At 48.2% G+C, this 16,276-nt stretch overlaps 1 protein-coding gene across 15 annotated transcripts in view; it reads right to left on the bottom strand.

Annotated features, from left to right (window-relative positions):
• TRERF1 (transcriptional regulating factor 1) overlaps positions 1–16,276 on the bottom strand; it is a 206,822-nt gene that overhangs the window by 11,701 nt on the left and 178,845 nt on the right. For all 15 annotated transcript variants that reach the window (XM_043449367.1, XM_043449362.1, XM_043449374.1 and 12 more), the window contains 3 exons: positions 15,169–15,244; positions 7,121–7,209; positions 5,148–5,261 (listed from right to left, as the gene is read on the bottom strand). In XM_043449367.1, the coding sequence (XP_043305302.1) occupies positions 5,148–5,261; positions 7,121–7,209; positions 15,169–15,244 (279 nt within the window). The remainder of the gene's footprint in view (positions 1–5,147; positions 5,262–7,120; positions 7,210–15,168; positions 15,245–16,276) is intronic.

Genomic DNA, 16,276 nt, shown 5'->3' on the forward strand with positions numbered 1-16,276 from the left:
ATATGGTATATATGCCTATTTGAGACCATGTATTAATAGGGTATACTTAAGAAATTATGCCAGTTTCCAGTGGGTTAATTAGGATTACTCAGTAATGATTACATTTGCTGAAAGACTTCAATAAATACAGATATAGGCTTAATTTATTTTACAGAGTGATTTATGATATAAACTTATAATCTCTTACTAGTTTAGAACAGACAGGTTGATTTCACTTAAATGGCCTTAGTCTAGTATGAATCCACCACCTTCCAATCTCAAAGAATTTCAGGTAAAACCATGTTATGTCAAACCCCTCGGGTTCACTCCGTTCCTTTACAGAACTGGAACTTTCTGGTGTCAAGTATCAGCTTATTAAGCAGACCAGGGCCTACAGCTCACCATTTAAAGTAAATTACACAGTAACTTTCAATGACAATGGCATTTATTTCATGGCAGTTGTTATAATTACAATTTTCTCACCATGCCATTGTTTGGGCTTAAAAGCTCTTAGAAAAAAAGTTCCAGGGAGCCATTAAATTACAGATTAAATTATACTGTCCTGTGATTATATATGTCTCAGGAATGCAGACAGCTTTTAATTCAAATGACAATCTATGCATGTTCACAAAATGATTTATCATCAAGCCAAAGGGCTCATTAAGGTGACTAATAGATGCAAAGACAGGGGACGAAACCCTAACATGCAGGACTCTGTATCAACAAGTTGGCCATTTTGTGATGTATTGTGAAAAGGAAACACTTGGTAATATTCCAAACCTGGTAGAAAGGTAGGCAAATACAGGGCCGCCAGACGGTTACATATTACACAAGGTGCTCAAAAACTTTGACAGTCCAAGTAAGAATTTGTTGAGGAGGAGGAGATTTTTATTTCTCAGGCCTGCAAATGGCATTTGTATTATGAGAAATTTACAAGTTAAAACACAGATGCTCAACAATCCAAATTTCTTCAATGACACACATTTGAGTGTTACAGTCACCAATGAAAGATGTTGGTGATGACAACACACTGAAGGCCTGCTTTGGATCAGGGACTACACACAGACACACAGACACACACACTGCTAGTTCTCACAAAATCTCTGCATATTTTTTTTTCTTCTTGTTTATTTTTTTTTTTTGGCAATGACATGCAGCTTGCAGGATCTTAGTTCTCTGACCAGGGACTGAACCTGGGCCCTCAGCATTCTGGCAGTGAAAGCATGGAGTCTTAACCACTGGACAACCAGGGAATCCCCTACAAGTTTTTGTTTTTTAAACAAATAAGAAATTTGGCAGAGAACCGATTTTCCCAAGAGCACACAGCTGGTAAAGAAGCTGAATTGAGATTTAAATCCTGCACCGTCTGATTGTAAAACCTCAGCCTCCACTCCTTGCCTGCCTGCACATGTCCATAGACGCACATCTGTCCATCTGGGCATGGCTTAGATTTTCAGCTCAAACATAGAGCTTTTAAACCTCTCAAAACCATTAGAACCAGCTGCTTTTCTGTGTCAAAGGGAAGAGGGATGTTTCCCAGGCCCCTTGTCAGCAGACCCTGCTGCAGGTAACTCAGGCCAAGGACCTGGGGAAGCTGTCCTCTTGGTGCCCTGACTGCTGTCTTCCGAAGTCAGTTATATTTCTCAGCTGGTTTCTTGAATTGCGCTGAATTTTGCTCCTAGTCAGACCCACGGATTTATCCTGAGTGGGGGCAGGAGCCTGGGCAGGAGACAGGACGGTGTGGTCAGCACTTCCCTCCCACCTCCTCAGCAGAGGACACCTTGGCCCCCTCTTCTGCCCAAAAGGGTGGGAGAGGAAGGCCAGAAGTCAAGTCACCTGCGAGGTGAGCGATGTGCTATGCTGACCTCCTGGCCCCTCAAGAGCAGTCACTCCCCATCCTCTTTCATCACCCTTCTCCCCGGAAAAGTCCCTGAGCTGCGGACTGTGTTCCATCCAGGGGGAATAGTCACCTGTCCCTTTAATAAATTAGTGAGCACACACGGTCAGGAGAGCTACCCAGGTAGACCCTCAGGACCAAGAGCAGGGCCCCTTCCCGGGACGGTGCCTCCTACACCCTCTCTGTCCTTGCCTGTTCCTAGTTTTCATCTCCACTTGGCAACTGGTCCTCAGAAGGTGGACTGTGGGACTTCCCTGGTGGTCCAGTGGCTAAGAATCTGCCTGCCAATGCAGGGTACACGGGTTCGAGCCCTGATCTGGGATGATTCCACAGGCTGCAGAGCAACTAAGTCTATATGCCGTAACTACTGAGACCACACGCTCTAGGGCCCATGTTCTGCAACAAGAGAAGCCACTGCAATGAGAAGCCTGGGCATCACAACTAGAGAGTAGGCCCGCTTGCCGCAACCAGAGAAAGCCTGAGTGCAGCAACAAAGACCCAGCGCAGATGAAACCCAAACAGGCGCTGAGTCATCTCTGCACATGGCTTTTTCTTCTCTCGAAGCTCACAGGTCCGGCACACCTGACCCAGCTTAATGCCAGCCCCTGGCAAATAATCCCAAGAAGGTGGGGTGCCTGGAGTGCCATCTTAACCCTTCCTCCTGGGTCTGAGGCTACACGCTGGCTCAGGCTTTTCCATCCACCCGCAAAGGCCTGCTGGCCCCAGATGGCACCTCTGCCTCCGGTAGTGACACCGTCTTCAGCAGCCCTCCTCTGCTCAGAACCCCCTGGTTCACCCCATCTCCTCCTGGGGAGCTCATGGAGGGATTGCTGCCATGACCCAGAGTGACTCCTAGCTGGGAAACATTTTCACTCATTCACTCAACAAACATTTACTGAGTGCCGATATTATGCCAGGCACAGTCCTGGGCACTTGGTAACACCCAAGCCAAAGGTCTGCCTTAGGAAACCATAGCTTCTGATTTTGCTCTCCTCCAAAACATGACTCTGAACATTCCAGAACTGGAAGGGACCGTCCAGATCATCTAAACCATCGGCCCCATTTTACAGGTCAGTAAGCTTAGGGGCCAGGTCTTAGGTCTCCCAGGCTGGGACTCTTTGTGCTTCCTCATCTACTGTCTACCCCCTCAGAAAGCAATGCTCTGTGTGACCGTGGGCAAGCCCCTTCTCCTCTCTGGGCCTCAACCTGCTGCCTGACGACTGGAAGAGCTGGGTAAGAGAGAGTTCCTGAAGGTCATATCTAATACTTTCTGGTTCTCACCTCCCAGTGTTTTTAAAGACTTGAAGTTCACAGTAAGCTTTCTCTTCGGGTATGCCACGTCTTCCAAACGGTAACATATGCCCTGGGGCAGGGGCCGAGGCCAGCCAGCAGCCCTGGCTCACCCACAGCACTACAGACACAGCGAGGACTCAGTTTCTTTTAGCGGACTGAACCAGAAGAGATCACACTGCTTTTTTTAAAACATTAGCCACAGATGAGAAAAAGGCTATTCAGATATAAGGCATCACTACTTAAGCCAGTCAAACAACAGTCCTGATCACAAGAATACTGCCATCTCTCATCAAATGAATGGCAATACCATTCTATTCTACAGATGTCTAATTATTTTTTTTTTTTATATTTGGGTCCACATATAACTTTAAATATGTGTTTATATTTTGTAGCCAGGATCAAATTCTTAGGAACTCAGGCTTCAAAACCCTAATGACTCCAGGTGTTTTTACTTTCCAGAAGGCGCAATGGTAAAGAATCCACCTGCCAGTGCAGGAGATGCAAGAGATATGAGTTTGATCCCTGGAATGGGAAGAACCCCTAGAGTAGGAAATGGCAACTCACTCTAGTATTCTTGCCTGGAGATTTCCATGGACAGAGGAGCCTGACAGGCTACAGTCAGGGGGTCGCAAAGAGCTCAACATGGCTGAGCACACACACATGCATGCATGTTTTTACCCTTCTGTAAGAGGATTAGCATTTGCTTGCTCCTGAGTCTTACACAGGGGAGTTAGTCCCAGACAACACACTCACCAGCCTTTGCCCATGGCTAAGTTACCTAGGCTCTGTGCCTCAGTTTCCTACCTCACAGAATTGGTACGAGAAGTAAATGAATCATTATGTGTCAAGTCCCTCCTAGTACAATGCCTGGAACGTATGAAGTGCTATGTGTAAGTGTCTGTGAAAGAAATTAACCTGCATATGTGCTAAGAACATTTGTGCATGGATACAATTAGGAATAAAAGTATAATTGTAAAATTCATGATATTTACGAATTTGAAACCATTTCGCTAATGGCTGCAGACTGGAGTTTAGTAATCTGTTGTAAGACGTAATTTCTACATACACGTATGTGTTTTCCACAACATGCAAGATTTTCCTTGGCTATGGATGCAGAGAAGAGAGTTAACCACAAGGACAAAAGCAGTAGCCATTTCCAAAGCCACAAATAAGGGGTTTGGAGAAAATTTCAGTCTTGTGATGCCTTTAGTAGGTTCTTCATCTTAATCTTCAGACAAGTTTGGATTTGTCTGCTAATGAAGGAAATATATCAAGGATAAATGGTGATGTGAGGACCAGAATAATCCACGCACTGCTAATCAGCTCGCCAATGACAGAGGGTTCCTGGCGCCATCTAGAGGTCAAAGCTGCTCCTTGCGCATGCTTCATAGAAGCTGTGTAAAATCCCCAACCTTTCTGGCACCGGGGACCAGTTTCATGGAAGTTTTTCCACAGACTGGGGGTGGGGTAGGGGGATGGTTTGGGGATGATTTTAGCACATTACATTTATTGTGCACTTTATTTCTACTATCATTACATCAACTCCACCTCAGATCACCAGGCACTAAGATTCCGGAGGTTGGGGACCCCTGTTCTAAGGCATGTTAGTTCTCTGTGAGGAGAACTATTGTGGAAGAATCAGGAAGGCCTATGCCAGGACACCAGGGTGCCTCTTAAAAACCACACACGCCAAGCCTGGGACCACCACAGTTTAACTCCCCTGGCACCTACCTGCCAGAAAGCAAGCCAGCCCTCACCTCCTTCACCGATCACTGGGCTGCAGGTCAAACTGGAAGCTGCCCTTCCCTTGCCTAGTTATCCCAGGAAGTCAAGGCCTGAATCCTGACTGGGAACTGGCCCATCACCCACTCACCGCAGCTGCCTGGCAGCAAAGCCAAGCCAAACACCAGCCACTCATGAGCCTGGGCGTGGGGTGGGGGTGGGGCCCCTGAAGCAGCACCCGGGCGCCTTCACTCACCACACAGTCGTCGATGATTTCTGAGAGCCGTGTCCGGTGTTTCCTCCCCAACCTCATGATTTTTTTCCACGTGTAATAGTACTCTACACACTGAGCCACCGTCTTGGACTTCACCTGTCGGGAAAACCATCTCAAGATCAGCTCTAGCAGTGGGCAGGGTGCAAGGCAGCCAGTTTTCATGCAATTTTAAGTTTGGAATAGGTAGGAAGTTTACGCAGTTAAATAAAAACATGTACATGGTGGAAAATCTCCTCCCTAGACCTGTTCTCCAGTCATCCATTCATCCGTTCCCTCCCCATCCATGCAATTCAGCTAGCCTCTCTTGTTCATATCTTGGGGGATGTTCCAGAATTTCTCTACATGTATACCAACAACACAAAGATATATTCCTCCCCACCATTTTGCCTCACACAAGGCAGTACACTATATGTACTGTTCTGCATCTTGACTTTTTCACAAGAGGGCTTGGAGATTTTTTTTCACAACCATCCATAGCAAGCTCCCTCCCTTTTTTTAACCCACCAGGGCAGCATGCTTTTTCAAATGCTTGAATGAGTCTGGCTCTCCAAGTTGCTGACCTTCAAAATCTATTTATGAAAAATGTTCCTTAGTAATCGAACAGGAATATAAGGCAAAAGTTATGATGACAAGAGCTTAGTGTTCGCAGAAAACAAGTCTTGTCCTGCTCTCCCCCAAAGGGGCAAAGGTAAATGTGTTTTAAAGAGAAAAAAACTCCTTTGTTTAGTTCACAGTTCTCTAAGCTCAAAGTGGGGTTCAATAATGTGAGTTTTCTGGAGGCAGACTGGCTGTCCACCCACACAGTAAAGAGTGAAAAGGGCACCTTCCAGATATCTGGTTTCCTCAAAGTTGTCCCCTTCACACAGACCTGATATAGTGAATTTCTACATTAGAGTCGCCCAGGGAGGGAAGATAGTGTCCCAGAGAATTCTGGTTTAAAATCCTGAATTGCCTGGCGAGCATGTCATGTGAATCCGTCATCACTCAAAAAGGTGTGGGACCTTTAAGAAACAATAAAACCTAGGACAGGAGGGGGTGATTTAGGACAGATGGGAGCTGCTGGAACACAGGGCAGCAGAGTGCAGTGGCCTCCAAGACAGAGTAAGGTGGGTGCGAATTCAGATCTGAAGATGGAGGCAAGTCGGAGAAAAACTCCACCTATTTCCAATTCTCACTCACTCAAGGCCCAGGGTTAAGGACAGGAGACAGGAACCCAGGACAACACTGAGGCCCAGCCCAGAGCCAGCAGTAGTTGTCCTCTGAGACCCTGTTCTACTTGGACCTGACCATTTTCGTGACCTTAATAACTCAGTATGGTTCCACCATTCATTGGTTGGCTAAAACACTCTGAATCATTGTAACTTCTAGCCTAAACCACCTCTCAGCCAATTAAGGCCTATTACATTTATTATATGCTGGACAAAATGCTATTTCATCTTGGTGACAGAACTCTCTTTTGCTGCCAGATGCTGTATATGTAACATTTTATTGCTATTATTACTGTCCTTATGATCAGGGGACCCACAGCAGAAACTCTGCTACCAGCTAGGGGCAGGGCTCATATTCTCGCTTCACTGGATCCCCCCTCCTCCCACCATATTCTGTCAGAAACATGATAGATCTGTCAAACACACATGAAATAAATTATGTAAACTGAACCAGCAGCCCCAAGCTTATTTTATTCTGATAGAAATTATAAATCACATATCTTTATTAAGATAAAAATACCCCTCCCCACCACTGCCACATCCAAATAATCTATGCCCTCCTCCCCCCACCTCCTCAACACCTGGGCCCCGCCATCCATAACAAATACCATCCTTTACCAACAAAAGAGGGAAGACATTGTTTTGGTGACAGTCTTAAACCATCAATAAAATAATTCTATATGTATCTTTAGGTGCGCAACTTCCCAAATTTGGTTTCAAGAGAGCAGTGGGAAAAAGCATGCTTACCATCTTCTGTACAAAAATAAAGTCTTTGCTGTAAGTGGCTAGTGCTTTATTAAACAGTTTTCTTTCTAGGGAGGTCCACTTGTCCGAACCTACAACAAAACACAAACTTCATAAAAAAACAACCCAGTTCTTCCCACTTGTAGTTGCTGGTTCACTTAGTGAAGTTACAAACTACAACTGTTCAGTGTGTGACATGTAAATACCCGCTCTACACTTCTTTCTGAACAAAAAGCCAGTGCAGTGTAATGGTTGACAACCCTGCCACCTGGGTTCAAATCTTAGCCATGGCTCTGACCTTGGCAAGTTACTGAACCTAAGACTTGGTTTCTTTACCTATGAATGGGAATAATTCTGAGTGTCTCCACCTCTTAGAGGACTTTTGTGAAGGTTAAAGAAGGTAACTCCCTAAAACTGTCTCTTAGTAACTGGAAAATCGTGGGCACTCGGCAGATTTTAGCTAGTTTTAATATAATTAGGGAGGGCAAGCATTCATGTAGTAAGTGCTCCTCGTGCATGCTGGACTCAACAGTCTAGTGGGGAGAAAATCAGGAGGCAGTGCATTCAAGGGGATGACTGCAAGGATGAGGGCAGGGGTTGGGTGCCAGTGGGGCACAAAGGAGGAACACCAGACTCAGAGAAGCTGGGAAGGCTTCCAGGAAGAGAAAACACCTGAGTAGGGTTTAAAAAGGCACAGAAGCAAGTCAGGCAAGGAGATGGAAGGACTTCTCTGGTCGCCCAGTGGCTACGGCTCTGCGCTCCACAATCAGGGAGCCTGGGTTCAATCTCTGGTCGGGGAACTAGATCCCGCATACCACAGCTAAAGATCCCACATGCCACAACTAAGATTTGGTGCAGCCAAATAAAAAATAAAATAAATAAATGTTTAAAAAGGAGGAGATGGATGGGAATTCTGGGGAGAGGAAGTGGCGAGTGCACGCTCAGAGCCAAGTAGTGAGAGGATAGATTTCATTCACTTATTCGGCAGATATTTATTAGATATTTAGATCGCTGGGTGGAGAGGACCTCCCGGAGTAGGAAATGTCAACCCACTCCAGTATTCTTGCCTGGAAAATTCCACGGTCAGAGAAGCCTGGTGGGCTACAGTCCAGGGTCGCAAAGAACAGGAACACAGCTAAGCAACTGAGCACACACACATGCAAGACACTAGCGGGGAAAAAAAGCTAATACTTATAAATGCTTACTATATGCCAGGTTCTAAGATCCTGAAAGACACTAGTCATTTGCTTCTACAGACAGCCCTTTAAGATTGATATTACTCCTACCCATTTTACAGATGAGGAAATGGAGGTGTTCAAGGAATAAGCAGTAATCTGGTATGGCTCAGCTACAGGGTTCCAGCAGAGGGAAGGCAGATGAGGCTGGGAGGTAAGAGGGACTGGTTCCTGACAAACCTGCAGACCAATGAGGAAGAGGCCCAGATGTGTCAGGCTGGCGCACCTGCCTCATGGCTGAGCTTGACATTCATGTCAAAGTAGGATATGCAGATAATCACAGAGAATGGTCCTGGTCTGTTTCCAAGCCAAGTCCTATTTCTGTGGGTTGCAGAGAAGGCTCAATTTCTGTGGCTGGTTAGCAGAAAACTCGGCCTCATTCTAATTTTTTGAATTCCCCATATCTCTGATTCTTTCGATGGTATATGCCTGGGCCTTTGACAGGCTTCTACTTTCAAAGCTGTAATCTCCAAACCATAGTATTTTTCCTTCCAACTAGGACAAGCCCAGATTTCCATTTTGCTATGGTTCACTGAGGGGCTGAAGTACGGAAAACCTGAACTGCTTCTTCCCTCAAAAGATTTGGTCTGAATCAGTTGATTAGATGAAACCATGCCTGGCAGGCAAGCAGGAGGTGAAGATCCTAGGATCCCTGAGAAAATATGATGATGATGTCATCATAGATGACATCGGTGATGTCAGCTCAGATTTCTGAAATAAACACCTTCTCCGTGGGACCCCCTGAGGGGTCCTTAAGCCAAGAGCTCTGGCTCCAGTATAGAATACGCTCTCCACATCGGAGCTGGTCCAGGTCTCTAAAAATCACCACCTGACTCCTGTGGTTTGCAAATTTCTCTGAAAGAAAAAGCAGCTTTCTGATTAATCCTCAGCAGAAGGAAGCATCTCCCACTGGTTCTAGAGACCAGGACATCTCTGGTTGTGCAAACCATCGTGACAGAGAGGAGAAGTAGGGCCAGGGCTCTGGTGAAATTCTGCTAGAGTGGATGTGAGCAGAGGAGGTCGGTGGGATTTCAGGCTCTGGGGTATTTTCATCACCATTCCTCAAAATTCTTCCAACATTCAAGAACTTGGGCTCCTGGCTCCCATCTGCTCCCCTTGTCCAGAGGCAGAGACAGAAAGAGTGAAACAGAAAAAATGGAGCAACAATTGAACGACCACAGAGTCATGGTCCCTTTTAGGTATCCATCAGAACAGTAAAGAGAGATCAGAGAGGCAATGGTGTAAATGAAACAAGACAGGGACGTCACACCAGTCGAGTCCTCCCACAGGCGTATAAGGATAGTTTTGTTCTGCCCTGATGCAGGTCCAGTCTGTGCAGCTCCAGGTTGCATCTCAGTTAGGAAGTTAGGGAACACTTTTTTTTTTTTTGCTGTGCTGAGTCTGTTGCTGCGCATAGACTTTCTCTAGTTTCGGTGTATAGGCTTCTCATTACAGTAGCTTCTTCTTGTTGTGGAATGCGGGCTCTAGGGCTTGCAGGCTCAGTAGCTGTGCACAGGCTTAGTTGCCCCGAGGCAAGTGGAATCTTCCTGGACCAGGGATCAAACCCATGTCCCCTGTATTGGCAGGCGGATTCTTAACAACTGGGCCACCAAGGATGTTGGTTAGGGGACATTTTGCTGATGATACCCCTCCCAATGAGATGAGGAAGAATCCTTTCCACCCTCAGCAGGACCCTATGTTTCCCTAGTCAAAGTGCAGCTTTAAACCCTCATGAGACACTCAAGGGCCATGTGGCCTTCTCAGGTCAGCACCCAGCCTCAACGGTGGGTACACTTGCTCCCACCCCACACCAAGCTCATCACTGGATTACTGCCCAAACCACAGTGTGAAGTCCCCAGGTCTGTCTACTTGTAAGATGTCCCTTCATGTTCCCAGATGGCTTGCCAGTTGTAACCCCACAAAGAGAAGTCACTTCCTGGACCATCTGTTATGGGGGATCCTCAAGCTTCATAGGGGAAGGAGGTCTGCTCCCCATCCATTCTCTGGTGGTTTGAGTTTTTTAAAAAAAATTTCTCTAGTTGCAATGAGCAGAGGCTACTTTCTAGCTGCGGTGTGTGGGCTTCTCATTGCGGAGTACAGCCTCTAGGGCTAGCAGTCTTCAGTACTTGTGGCTTGCAGGCTCCAGAGCACAGGCTCAGGAGTTGAGGTGCATGTGCTTAGCTACTCCTCACCATGTGTAATCTTCCCGGACCAGGGATCGAACTCATGTCTCCTGCATCTTCACCACTGAGCCAGCAAGGAAGCCCTTCTCTGTTGGCTTTTAGGGCTGCTGCTCTGTGATGGGGTCTCCAGTCTTCCTGATCCTGGGGTGTGCACTCCATACCACCAGTGTCTGATTGAAGTGGGCTGCACCCTCTAGCTTTCCTCTCTGTGCTGGCCCGAACCCTGATGGCCAGGGCGGGAAGCATGTGCTCAGACGGTGAGAGATGGCTCTACTCAGCCCTAGGGTCCATGGTTTAGCACACATGACTGTGCTGTGTGTGCGTGTCTGTCCGACAGGGGTGTCCATGAACTGAGAGACAGAGGCGGGGCCAGACAAGCCCATCCATTCTCACACTCACAGTAGCAGGTTCTTTACCGCACCCTGATCACGGATCACCCATGGGGCCAAGACTCTACTCCAGGTCTCTTGGGTGGAATTCTCAGGCCAAAGCCTTGTGTATAGACATAACATCTGAATGTGCTCATCCCAAATAATGAGGTCACTGTGCTGTGATTAAAAAGGGGCAACTTTAATCAGGAGACAGTATGCTGTGAACCTGGTTCTGCCACTTAACTCCTGTAAATTTACTTCTTTGAGCCTCAGTTTCCTCTCTTGTGATTTGGGGATCGTGACAGTCATGCAGTGCCTAACAGCATCTGGTCCTAAGGAGGGGCACAGTGAACGTCTCAGATCTGGCCACTTGGACAGAAGATTCCAAATAAGTTTGCCGCGGTGGAAAACATGCTGTCCATGCTGACGTCCATGTTAGTGGCACTCGTGAAGCCCACTGGTCCCTGCCAGTGTTCCCTGTTGCGTGTGTACACTCACAGTGTTACTCCAGGCCGCTTGGCACGTGCACAGTCTTCCTTTCCCTGCCTCGAAATCCTCCTGTAATTAAGGTACAGCATCTCTCCTCCTGGAGACTGTACGGCAGGAGCGTTCTCCCCATTCCAGGACAAGGTGGTTTTTTTTGTTTTAAGCCAGCTCTTCTTGGATTCTGTTTCTTGGACAAAGTCCAGGATAAAAATGCAAAAACCAAGGCAGGGGGTTGCCCCAACTTCTCGCTTGGCCACCCTCTCTGAGATCATTGCTGTCCACTCATCACGTCCCTAGGGTCAGTGGGCTGACACCCTCCCCCTCCCCATCCCACACTCATTCATTCTCCCTGGGGATTCCTGGCTAGTGGGCTATTATCAGCAGGGGTCCCTAATAAGATGATTAAGCCTAATTACAAAGAGCCTAATTAACAGGAGGAAACTGGTGCTGGAACAGAATCCAGAGGAGAAATGTTCTGAGCTTCGGTTGCTGGGAAACAGGCTCTGGATGGTGGTGAAATTTGGGGCAATCTATAGCGAACGCAGGCAATTAAAGAGAGACCTGGAGGGGTGAGAGAAAGTTTGGGCACAGTGTCTTTTAAAGAGGGCCTTTCTGTCTTCCTTTCAATCTTTTAAAAACTGTTATTGATGCTGTCACAGAGATTACATAAGAAAGACATGTTCATTGCAGAAAAAGGAGGACTTGTTTTTATACCAGATCTTCATTTTGTGAAAGATTTTCCATGATGGGTAAAGGCTTAGTAATTTTTTTAGGGGTGCATGTGAACTGAGTGATACCAAAGTTCCCTCCAGAGGCAAAAGGCAGGGAGGCCTTGGTCTGAATCCAGAACCTGAGCTTGTCCACTAACCTTCTCTCCAAGCAGCAAAGTGCATAGTAACTTGGTTCCTGCCCTTTGCGGGGGTCAGTCTCCAGCTAGCAACACGGGCTAAGAATGCCCTCGAGGTGACTTCACAGCTGTGCTTCTTTCAAAGTATTCTCTGGAGAATGTAATTCTGTCTCCCCACCAAACTGGGGCAACTTCCAATACATAGATCAGCCTCCCTCGACTGAATGGGTATTTCCTCCAGGTCTCTCCCATTTCTGGAGTCAGGTCAAGGTTCAGGACCCCGTGAGCGCCTGGGCTGTGGGGGAGCCCATACGAGCCTCTGCTGAACTCTTGCCAAGAGTCCCAGGGCCAGCTCTGACTCCCCTCCACTCTGCGCCCATCTGCAGGAATGACCGGCTCAGCGGAAAAACCAAGGATGCTGGAAGTCCTCTAATCACAGCCAGGCATCCTCGCCCCCTTGACACCCCCATGCGCAAGCCTTCTCCACCCAATTCAGCTGCTGACTGGGAGCCACTGCAAACAACAGCTGCCCACACATGGGTGGAGGGTGCGGAGAGAAAGCTGGATCAGGCGCTTTGGTGTCAGTTTGAGAGCCCTGAAGGCCACGGCAACAGCACCACCCTCTGAGGATCTTAACAGAGCTCCTCCAGGTTTGCCGAGCAGCCCCAAATCTGTGTGAGCTGCCCACCCACACGGGCGTCTCTTCTGGGCCCCAGAACTGGCCGTTCTTCCCTCTTCTTTCTGAACTGCTTGGGGTGGGATGGGGTGGAAGGGCAGTCAGGAGTAAAGTCAGGGAAGTGATTTTCAAGGGCCCCTGTCTCTGTCTCCCCCAAAATTTAGTCTCCCCCCAAAGTCTTTCTACCTTCCCTCCAGGGCACAAGCCAGGGAGGTCTGACCTCTCTCTCTAGACAACTGGGAGTCTGGAGTTCAACCCTTCCAGTCTTGTCCGACTCTCTGTGACCCCATGGACTGTATAGCCTCCAGGCAAGAATACTGGAGTGGGTTGCCATTTCCTCCTCCAGGGGATCTTCCCAATCCAGGGATTGAACTCGCGTCTCCTGTGTCTCCTGCTTGGCAGGCAGATTCTTTACCACTGAGTCACCTGGGAATCAAAGTTTTTAGTCCTGTTTCAATGTTTTTGTTTTGTTGAGGGTAGGGGTAGTTTCCAGCCCATAGTTTTCCCATCTTTTTCATGTCATGACACACATTAAAAAAAAAAAAACAAAAAACCACAATTGTTGCTTGGCATGCTGGAAAGAACCGGAGGGGATTTAGGTTCCAGACAAGGTTGCTCATTGTTGGAGCTGACCTGCCCCAAGGTGCCGGCCACCCCAGTCACCCCAGGGGCTAAGGGCAGTCGCGGCAGATGGTTGGGAAGTCTCACCCACTAAGCAAAGAAGCTTGACACAGGCTCCAGAAGGCTGGATGGCCTGTCAGGGTTTAATGGGCAGCAGATGACGCTGGGAATTAAGAGAGGATTGAATTGTTTCCACAGCAGATTAGGGAGAACTCCCACATCTTCTAGCCACACTCAGGAAAGACACGGAGCAGGAAATGATGGAGACGATATTAAGAAATTGGGTCCTTGAGGCAGACAGTAGAGGTGGGGACAGGGAGCCCTCTGAGAACACCGTGGTACCTGCAGAACAGCACTCCGCGGAGGCCACATCTGGCCACCTGGACCGAGGCCTGGAAAAGGCACCACTGGGTCCCCAGGGCCACTGACGTAGCACCCACCGCACAGGGTCCCCCCAGGCACCAGAGACACCTTCAAACGAATACCACCAAGGGGCACTGGAGGATCCAGCCCTCTCTGAAACAGAGAACTCGGGCGGGCTCGCGGAGATGCCAGAATAGACTGGGCTACCGGTTAATGGAAATACAGACACTGACTTCAACTTCACTTGTCACCACAGGCTCCCCCACCTGTTTCCTTGTCTTTTCACCATTCTCACCACACTCAACTCTATCTAAAGTGTGTTCTCCTTTCCTCTTATTGGTGATGCCATCAGTAATCCACCCGCTTCTAAGACACTGTACATGCATGTGTATGTGTGTATCTATGCGTATATGTATATGTAAGTGTATATGTTCGTGTGTGTGCTCAATCGTGTTCGACTCTTTGCAACCCCATGGACGGTAGCCCACCAGGCCCCTCTGTCCATGGAATTCTCCAGGAAAAAACACTGGAGGGGGCTGCCATTTCCTATTCCAGGCGATCTTCCTGACCTAGGGATCGAACCCGTCTCTTGTGCCTGCATTGGCAGGTGGGTTCTTTACCACTGGCACTACCTGGGAAGCCCCATGTGTATACGTATAGGTACGTGTATACGTGTGCATGTACATGTCCTTCTCCTGCCATTCGTGTGACCTGTTTAATAACTGCCTCCTCCTCAGGCTCCAAACTGCACAGGGCAGGACTGTGTCAAAATCCGTCACTGTCACTTCCTCATCTTAAATTGTTCAATAAATGAATAATAATGGCTACTAGAATGTGCCAGGCATGAGGCTCCATGTGCTGTCTCTAGTCTTCACAAAATGCCATAAGGGATGGAATATGAGCCCCACTTTATAGGTGAGGAAACCAAAGCCGCAGAGGGCAACGGGGAGCAGGCAAGATTGGATTCCAAAGCCGAGGGGCTGCTGTGAGTTGTTGCCTCTGTGCTCCACCCTCTGGGGCTCTCTCCCGCTGCCACACGCGGGGCCCCTGTCCGCTGCTGCCCAGCTCTTAGCACACCCAGGATGGGAGGAGACAGACAGACAAATGCCCAACAGCGACCAGTCGGTGGACACAGCTGCCCCGCTGGCTATGCCCCAGAGGCCCCAGGAAAACAAGTGGCACTGAGGACAGAACAGGTGCTCTCTGTTAGTAAAAGGGGACACAAGCAACATGCAAACAGTGAGCCCCGGCAGGGCTCCTGGCACCTACCGGCATAGTGGTAATTTGCTAAAGGATGACATTTTAACCTGACTGGTTTCCGCAACAGCAGCATTTCCAGAGCAGCCTGCAGACCCACGGGAGAGAAAAGGCAAGAGTCATTCATGGGGCTGTGTATCCTTGGAAGACCAACTATCCCACAAGGAAGATGAGCCAGCATGGCAGGGCCCGAGGTGGGGGTGCTGGAAGGAAAACAAGGGGAGACTCCCCTATTCGGGGTCCCCCTTCCAGTCAGCACCCAACAGGACTCATCATTCTAATACCTCCCCTGCCCGTGCCTGCAGCCAGCTAGTCATGTCACAGAAACACAGGTGGCAGCCCAAACACCACTCCTTCCTTGGTGATGGCCCCGGCTTCAGAGATATGGTGGGGCCTCCTATGAATGGAGGCTGAGTCTCTGGGGAAGGGTTCTGAGGAAATGAGTGGGTGACTTGGAACTGTTTTAGCAGAAAAAAAAAATTACATGTTTCATTACGACTGAACACAAACAGCTGTATTAGTAATAACTGTACTGCACTCTGTCCTTCCAGGGAGCCTCGCAAAATAGCCTATTCAAATCTGCCTCCTTCAGCCTTGTTGGGGTTCTTTAAAAATGGCACAAATGAAGCTGAGGAGTGGATGGTTTTGGGGCAGAGCAAGGCCTGGAATCTTGCTACTCCAAGTGTGGTCCATGGGCCAGCAGCCCGAGCATCCTCTGGGAGCAGGTTAGAAATGTAGCACCTTGGACCCCAACCTTCTGAACTGCTGCATTTTAACAAGCCTCTCCAGGGGATTCGTGTGCATGTTAGAAGTTTGAGAAGCACCGCTCTGCAGCACTGATCTTAAAAGGTCAAGGGGAGTTTTCCAGTGTTCTAGAGAATCTCTGAAGGGTATCAATAATCTTGTGAGAAGGTAGTACTGGGACATTTGTTTGCTTATGCATTTTCATAAACTTACAAAGCAAGAGGCTAGCTCTGGTATAAGAATCATGTATTTACTGAAGGGAAAGCTGAGGCTAGTGATGTAGTGCTCCAGCCATGGGTCCCGGTTGAGCAGGCAAATGATCAGCTCTGATTCTGGGAGAAGAGTCCCAACATCCTGGCCTGGGGATGCCAGAAAC

This window comes from Cervus canadensis, chromosome 28 (genome assembly GCF_019320065.1).
Source record: "Cervus canadensis isolate Bull #8, Minnesota chromosome 28, ASM1932006v1, whole genome shotgun sequence".
Taxonomy (NCBI): Eukaryota; Metazoa; Chordata; class Mammalia; order Artiodactyla; family Cervidae; genus Cervus; species Cervus canadensis.